This window comes from Aegilops tauschii, chromosome 3 (assembly GCF_002575655.3).
Source record: "Aegilops tauschii subsp. strangulata cultivar AL8/78 chromosome 3, Aet v6.0, whole genome shotgun sequence".
Taxonomy (NCBI): domain Eukaryota; kingdom Viridiplantae; phylum Streptophyta; class Magnoliopsida; order Poales; family Poaceae; genus Aegilops; species Aegilops tauschii.
In genome coordinates, this window is record NC_053037.3 from 598,287,340 (window position 1) to 598,296,279 (window position 8,940).

At 48.4% G+C, this 8,940-nt stretch overlaps 1 protein-coding gene across 1 annotated transcript; it reads right to left on the reverse strand.

Annotated features, from left to right (window-relative positions):
• Positions 1-8,022: 8,022 nt before the first annotated feature.
• Positions 8,023-8,607, reverse strand: LOC141020784 (uncharacterized). The gene has a single exon (XM_073495726.1). It carries the CDS (start codon positions 8,605-8,607, stop codon positions 8,023-8,025), a length of 585 nt encoding a protein of 194 aa, XP_073351827.1.
• Positions 8,608-8,940: the final 333 nt, after the last annotated feature.

Genomic DNA, 8,940 nt, shown 5'->3' on the forward strand with positions numbered 1-8,940 from the left:
CCTCATCAGCTAACAGTAATCCTGGGGCTGGTGAGCACAAGGGCCATTTTCTGGGAAATTAATATCCCGAAAACCGGTCGTGACAAACTTGGTATCAGAGCCAGGCTGACCATTGGCCAATCCTATCTTAGCCAGGTCAATAAACCTAGGTTAACCTATCCACCAGACCATAACCCAACCCCGGCCAAGCTTCTCGTGTAAGAGCCACACAGTGACCCCGACGCTTTTGGCAGTCGGTGCCCAACCTATCAGCCTAGCCCGTCGATCACGCGCCAGTGACCGACACCTCAAATGTCTCATTCGCAAGCGTGCGAAGGAAGGCTCCGTCTCCTTTTTCTATAAAAAGGGCACGCTAGCCTCAACACAACACATCACAGCTTCTACCCCAAACCAAGCTAAAATGCCTGGACCCATTGTTCATAATGAGACCACAGCAACCAACCTTGGAGGTTTTGCGACCGTGCTCGCAAACCTCACCCGCCGTGCCTATGCTTTAGAAGAGCCCCCAGAATATGTTGTGTACCAAGGACCCATGAGCGGTGAGAGTCGTCAGTTCTGGGCCACTGTGCACATCTATGGTAGGGGTCTATCACCAGAACGCCCCTACAGGTTGACTAGAAGGACAACTTCCTTTGAGCCACAAGCCATCCAGCTAGCTCCTCGAGAAGCTATAGTTCAACTCCAGCACTTGTCGCCCAGAGTTAACTGTCACTCGTTCTACTACTACCCTAGCCATGGCGGGTATGGTAGGCCGCCCCAGGTTGCCAACGGAGATCACGAGACGGATCCTGCATTGTTACATCTGGTGCGCTATGTAAGTGCACTAGAGGAACTGTTCGATCAGATCACCCTTGATCTGATCGCAGCTCGTGGAGAACTGGTTCGCCGAGCCCCGGCAAGAGGAGAAGATGAGCCCGACGCCGACAACCCAGTCGTGCTGTTCAGACACCCGATCGAGTCCTCGAGGACTGCCCCAGCCATCGACCAAAATGCTTTGGTGTCCCCAGAAGTGCTTCGTCGCCTTTTGGGAACACGCTCCAACGGGATTGTGGCCAACAACCCCCGCGATGGTCAGCATCGCTACCCCGACCCTGCAGCCCCTCAACTCCATCCAGCTAACCCCGATGGTGAAGCCCATGGAGAAGCCTCGACGTTCGCAAGGCACGCTCGCTTAGATATTAACAAAGTAGAATAAGTCACTCGAGTAGTACCGAGCCTTAGTATTTCTACGCCTTGTAATTGTGTGATCCTGTATCACCATTAATAAATGATGTCTGCTTGTGCGCCCCTATTTTTGAATAGTAGCCATGCATAAGTACGTCAGCGTACAGTTGCAAAAGGGCGCAACTACCAAAACCAACCCCGACGACACCCACAGTAATGCGTCACATTTATGAGATATGTGTATCTGTGGCATTGACCCCAAACCCATAGAATAGAACCGGCAAACTAGTTACCCTTCATCGCGGTAAATAACCCAGCCCCAATGCTATATAAAAGGTCACCTCGTGACCTTGCCAAGTACCCCTCACCTTGTGCACAACACGCACAACCCTTTTCCTTGCCATGCCGACCCCCAGTATATATCTGAGAACTCCAGACGCAACCCCAGGAAGTTTTGTCAAAATATTGTGGGACTTTACCTACAGTACCATGAGTGCTATCCATCCACCCCAGTACGAGTTGCTCAAATCGAGGATCACCCCCTCCACCTCGAAATATTGGGCAGTGGTGCACATCCCTCCCCCAAACCCAAACCAAGACCCAACGGAAGTCTCCTTCATGGGGAAATCCATGCCGACTCTGCATATGGCCATAGAAGCTGCTGCGTACGAAGCGCTTGCTCGTCTTCGATTCGCGGTACCCTATGCCAGCGAACGAGGATATTATTATTTTCCGAGTCGTGCAGCACCCGGAGAAGTAGCATCTTTTCCCGTTGGGCGAATCGAGAGAGACCCAGTACTGGCCAACCTTGCCCAGTATGTTATCGCTCAAGAGCGTTTGACTCGGCGGGTAATGGGTTATCTCCAGAGCCTCGCTGATTTAAATCCTCAGATCGCTATTGGCAGACCACTGAGGCCTGACCAGGAGAGATGCATTCACCGGCTAGTCAATCCGCTTCCCCCGATAGAAGAGGAGTGTGCCCCAGTACCAGAGACGTTTTCTCAGGACCCTGTCCATTTACCGTTTTTATTGTAGACGTCACCGCTATGTTTATTATCCCAGTATTTATTTATGTGTTGTAACTTGTGCGTGGTATCCAAAATTTGTGCGACGGATCAAATATTTGGTTTCAGTTATGTGAGTAGTTTTACTTCTGTTAATTTTGATTTAACTAATTTTCACGCACGATAATTTTTGAAGTGAGATTTCTTTCCCTGAGTTGCTGCAGCATATACCTCTTCACGACGTAGATTTTTATTCACGCAGCACCATAACAGCAGACTCACAACCACAACCACTCGACCTCGCGCGCTAATTACAAATCCTCGTGCACATTTTGCACCCAACTGATCACACCCGAGCACACCACAGTCTCAGTGGGAGAGATCTGTGAGTAATTTATTCGGGTGCAAGTGGCCTCCAGCACACTGACAGCACATAGCACTCGATGCCGCACTTAATCCTCATGATCACCGCCGCCGCGGAGAGCCAACACTCGAGCGGCAGCATCACGACGATCATGAAGGATCATCGCGCACAGGAGCACGGAAAACCCCAGCAACGTCGCCAAACCTCCGCACATCAGGACCACGTACCAGTCCGGCATCACCTCCGCCATTAGGGCCTCGCCTCGAGCTCCTGCAAACAGAAATGGATGAGAATGAAGGAGAGGGAGAAGCGAGGCCAGGTGTGAGGAAGAAGAAGGGAGCACCGCGATCATTTTATAGCTCGAGATCGGTGTACGGTGGGCGAAGTCCACCAGCACCGCTCGTCGCTCGATCGCCGGTGTTCGGAGGCGAATCAGCGAGCAGTGCCGACAGTGCACTGGCCCGCAAGGTGAGTGCACGCTGCACCGGCATCTAGCACGCCCCGCACTACCGCAGTACGGCCTAGATTCCCTACGCGCTAGACGTCGCCGGTGGAGAAGGCGCGGGAAAGCACGCGCGAGAGAGAAAGAGGAGAGAGCCGGAGGTAGAAGAAGAGGCCGACAGTGGGCCCCAGGTCCACCTGTCAGCCAGAGAGAGCAGTGTGCTCTCGGGTACGACCAGCGTATTTTAGTAATTTAGAATTTATTCTAAATTTACTGTATCCAACGTAGAAATATCTCTTTTTCCCCGACCATGGATTTTTCCACGCAACGCCAGTATACCACACTGTAGTTTTACACCACTTATTGCCCTCTTACTGTAGATACATTGTTATTGCATAAGTAGGATGATTTTTTTGGTAAGAGCAATGTTTGTTCAAAACAACTTTTAGCAAATCTCGAGGACGAGATTTTTCTTAAGGGGGGTAGTGTTGTAACACCCCAAAATTTTGACCTTGTTTTATTATTTAAAATTTTGCCAGGAAATTAAATTTTTATCTTCTGGATTTATCTTTTGATTTCAGAACCTCTCTTTTCTTTAATATTGTGGAATTTTTACCTCAAGTGGAAACTTTCCAAAAATATTATTGGACTTGTATACTCTCTCAATAAAACAATTCTTTATCAGTGGATTTATTTGCATAATAGTTTTTCCTGAGCCTTATTCTTTTAAAATGATTTTTCATAAATTTGGAGCCTCTTGTGCACTGCAACCATTTGATAAATGCATTTAAAATTTTCACCAAAATTTGGGGATGTCATGTGATGTTTCCACATCACTTTTATGCAAAAATATCTTTTGGTCATTGGAGATTTTGAGCTCTACACCAAATTTTCAAATCTGGTCCAGTAGGTATTTTTGCACTACAACCTATTTAAATATTTCTTTAAAAATTCTTCCAAGTGTTTGGAGATGTCAGTAGATGCATATAATTCAACTTCATGCAAAAATCCATGAGTGTTCTTTGAAAATTTTGAGCAAATCATGCTCTTTTACTCTGTGGTCCAGTTTGGTTTTTTCTACTGCAACCCTAATTTATTTTGCTCCAGTGCCCATGAGCTTTTTCCTGCTTCTAGTCCTCCCTACAAAACCCTTAAGTCCAGGAGAGTGGACCCATTGGAGTATTTTTGGTTCATGCAATTACAACCTTTAGTTTCCAGATTTGGTTTTCCCAAAATCTTGCACTAACAAGTTTCTGGTCTTGACCAACTAACCTTGCCACCACCACCTACATCTAAAGAGACACTGGTCTGGAGTTTTTGGCCACTCCAAGAGTTGCCTAGATGCACTTAGCATTCTATCGAGCACCTTGTGTTCATGGACAGCTTTGGCATAGTTTTAGGTTTGCACTGTGATCTTGTCCCTCTGGACAAGCCAGCATGTCCACTAGTCTCCTAGCCACCACTAACCCAGGCCTGCTAATCCCCAGCCTCATCCTAATCCTCTAGCACGCCCTGGCATTGCGTCGAACACGTAGCGTGCGTGCTCTGGGCGCGGCCAGAGCGCGCGTTTTGCACGTGCGTGCGCACGGGTCGCCGCGTCCCGCCCCTGGCCCTTGCTCGCCTGCAGAGCCACGGCCATCCTCGCCCACTCGCCAGAACCCTCCAAGCCTCCCCTGGCGCCCTACAACGCCGCCGTCAGAGCCCCTTGGTGGCACGCCGGCGTCGGCAGCAGGCCTCTGCCATGGACGGCGCCGCCCAAGCCACCCGCACGCGCCAGCTGCCCCTGGAACAGCTCAACCTTATCCCCTCACTCTGCCACACCCCGCCAGCCATCGCCAGGCGCCCCCTGGCTACAGAACGGCGGTCACCGGCGTTCTTATCCACGGCCGGCGCGGGAACCGACCCCGACCGCTATAAATAGGGACCCCCGAGCTCCCCCAAACCCCCAGGCAACCTCAAACCATCCACATAACACTCCCACAGCCGGCAATCGATGGGGAGAGGCCGTCTTCCCCATCTCCGGTCAGCTCGGCCGCCGCCACGCTCCGGTGCCGTACGCCGCGAGCAGCGCCCACCTAGCCAAGCCAGCACCACCGTCCGACCCCTCTCAACCTTCCGGAGCCACCCAGCCTCTCAGCTTCGATCGGGAACCACCGTAGCCCAAAGCCCCAATTGCTCCCGAACCACCGTCCGCCGCGAAGCTCGCCGCCGATGACCCCCTACACCCCCGCCAGCCTATCAACCACTGGGAGGACCGCCCTGGACCAGCGGATCCATCCCCGCCCTCAGAATCCCGCGGGGAACCGCCGTTCGTCGACGGTGATCGCCGGAGTCCCGCCTCCGCTCGGGCAGAGGAAGAGGAGGGAAAGGCGACTGGTCAAACCTGACCAGTGGGCCCCGTGGACCCACTGTCAGTGACCCTGAGCCGGCCCGCGCTGTTTTAAGTGAAAGCGTAAACCCAGAAGTACGTGTCCTCCGTCTCGAAAGAGTATTTCTATTTGAACCGTTTTCTTTTTCTGTTTTATTTAAAAACAGAACTTTGACTGGCTATAACTTTTTAAATATAAGTCCAAATGACTTGATTCTTTTTCTGTTGTTTCTCAAATTTTCTCTAGTTTATTTTCATATTTATTTGAAAAATTTCCAGACAACTTTTTTGTACTGTTTTAAAATTATGTGTTAATATAAATTTCCTCAAAATAGGATTTTTGAAGAAGGAAAGCAACTTTCAAAAAGTGCACCCCCTTGCATACTCTTGAAGGCAAGCATTCTGAACCCTGGCATAATATTTTTGTGTGTTGTTTGATACGGTTACAACACCACCTTGACATGGAGCATTTGTTATTTTATGTGACGATACAATCATGCGCATGAGTGCATAAATGGTGATTCCTTGCAGTTAGAAATGGATATGCTGGTGATAGTAATCATCCTCGTATGCTTTTCGTGCATACCGGAAGGAAGCCGGGAAAGTCTCTGTCTTGGGTAGACACGAGCTTGTCCCTGGTTCCTCGTCGAGACGAGTGTGTCCGGTATGGCATGATGAGGTATGATGAGTGGTGATCCTATCTGTTATTTGAAATATATTGGTTATGCTGATCATACAGGGAATAGTTGAACCTCCCGAGTCGGCCGTAGATTGAGTCTTGTTCCAGTAACCCCCATACTTGTTTCGTACTACCACTTGTCCCTGCCGCAGGTAGGGCACCGTTCAGTAAGTTGTCAACCCCTTACCAAGCACACACCCTACAGAGAGGCCATGGTGGAAGATACCGGAGGCATCCGGTAGGCATTCCACCTGGTCCGGGGGCATGGTTGTTTCCGGTTGTAGCCGAGGGGAGTGGCCTCCCTAGTTTGCGCGCATTATAAATTTTGTGATCCCACGCTAATCAAGGTTGTAGCCTCCCCACTTAGAGTTTTGCTTGACATGTGTCGTGGGTGATTCCAGACACCGGTAAGTTAGGCTGGTGTGTGTGTGGTTAGGCGTGTTTTCGATTAAAAGACAGTAGACGGAATTTGTCCCGATGGACTAAAGGAATCCGTTACTCGTGGGTAAAGAGTACACCCTCTGTAGAGGTTAAAACTATTCGAATAGCCGTGTCCATGGGTAAGGACGACAGTCTGAGATGGGTCTAGTGTCGGTCTTAGTGTCGGTCTTCGGAGGAGAAAAACTGTTAAACCAGAACTTGGATCATGACTTGTGACTTGTGATGATTAGGGTTATTATTATTATGGACTAACCATTTACATTATTTGAATTATTGAGTATCCCTGGGACGGTTCTACCTCCTGGATATTCACTGTGATTATTCTTATATAAGCCATTTATGTGGTGTCGCTCAGATGCCCGACTGCGGCATGCTTGTTATTTATGTATTCTATAAGCCCTTTATGTGGTGTCGCTCAGACGCCCGACTGTGGCATGCTTGTTATTTAAATTCATTATAAGCCCTTTATGTGGTGTCGCATAGACGCCCGACTGTGGCATGCTTGTTATTTCTTTTATTTATAAGCCCTTTGTGTGGTGTCGCTCAGACGCCCGACTGAGGCATGATTTATCTTATTACCTTTCGAGGCGTCGCTTCAGACACTCGATCGGTGCATTCTATTTCTACTCCCAATTTGCATATTCATATTTTATATGAACAACCTGCATGCGTGCATCATGAATTTTGTTTATTTCGTGACTGACGTTATGATCATAGAATATTTCGGAGCATGATTATCCCTTGTTATATTATACCCGTGTTCATAATGTTTGCGAGTACATTCAAAAGTACTCACTGGCTTGTCCCTGGTTATTGTCTTGGTCAGATTTCTCGCATGGAGAGGAGCGTTGCGATGACAGCCCCGGAACCTACGCAATGATGATAGCTGCCTCGCAAAGATAGGAGTTATCCTGGTCAGCTATTCCTGTGGGAAATGGAGTCCCATAGACGCAGATGAACCACAAACCGCTTCCGCCTTCAACCACTAGAAACCAATTGTTGTACTCATAGGCCACAATGGTCTTGTACTACATATTTTGTACTTTGCTTGGAATTTCTGTATCAAGTTGGTGCCTCATCAGCTAACAGTAATCCTGGGGCTGGTGAGCACAAGGGCCATTTTCTGGGAAATTAATATCCCGAAAACTGGTCGAGACAGACGGCTTGAGCGGCGATCCCAGCACCGTTCCTGACGCGCATCACGACTTCATTCTTTGCTAGCTTGCGCACCTTCTGAAGCCCCTGTATAGAGTTGCAAATGTGAGCAACCGATCCGGTATCAAATACCCAAAACTTGGAATTTTCGCTAGCAAGCAAAATGTCAATGACATTAACCTGTATAACAATTATACCTTTTCCGGTTTTCCCGGTCTTCTTATATTCCAGATACTTCTTGCAGTTTTTCTTCCAATGTCCTGTGCCTTTGTAGTAGAAGCACTCAGTTTCATTCTTGGCTCCGCCCTTAGAGTTGCTTTGGGAGCCGGTCTTACCGGCGCCCTTGCCCTTCTTTGGCTTGCCTTTCTTTTTGAAACTGGCGGTTTTATTCACAAGCAACACTTGCTAGCAATTTTTCCGCAGTCCTCCTTCTGTAGTTTTCAGCATGGCGAGCACCTCTTCCGGTGTCTTCTCCATCCCTGTCATGTTGTAGTTCATGACAAAACCATCGTAAGACGGGGGGAGTGAAGAAAGCAACATGTCCATCATATGGCCAGGTGGAAGTGGAAATTCTAGGGCTTTAAGCCTTTCAGAATAGCCAATCATTTTGACCACGTGTTCGCCAATTGAACTACCCTCAGCCATCTTGCATTCCATCAAAGCCTTCATGATATCAAATCGTTCAGACTTTGCAGTTTCCTTGTACAGAGCATCCAATTCCCGGATCATATCACGGGTTTTATGGAATTCAAAACGTTTTTGAAGCCCTGGACTAATGCAAGCTAGCATGAGGCACTGCACTAAGTTGTGATCATCATCCTTAGTGGCCCAGACATTTTGTTCATCTTCCGGGGCATCTGCCGCCGGTTTAGCTGGAAGAGCAGTTTCAAGCACATACAATTTCTTAGCGCTCCTGAGGACAATCCTCAGGTTACGGACCCAATCCGCATAGTTGTTTCCAGTCGTAGCTAACTTCTCTTTCTCTAACATCGGGCCTAAGTTGAACACGGTGTTGTGAGCCATTTGATCTACAACGGAAAACACAAGTTTCACTTAACTTTTGTTTATAATGAAATTTGCACTAGTGAATAAACTTTTTATTCTAAAGTGCACTCCCACTGAAATCAATATCTCTCATAATTGATTTAGTGTGATTCTTGATCCATATTTCTATTCGACGCCATTGACGGGTTCATCACTGATGACACGAATTTCAATCGGCAGGCCAACTTGCCGATCACATCTCTATGTGATTCTTGTTCATCTTTTGATGGGCGTGTTCCGAGCTCAGGACTCTCCTGCCTAAACGTCAAAGACAACCAA

Excerpts from the sequence above, each read along its gene's own strand:
- LOC141020784 (XM_073495726.1), bottom strand. The coding sequence starts at position 8,607 with ATGTTAGAGAAAGAGAAGTTAGCTACGACTGGAAACAACTATGCGGAT.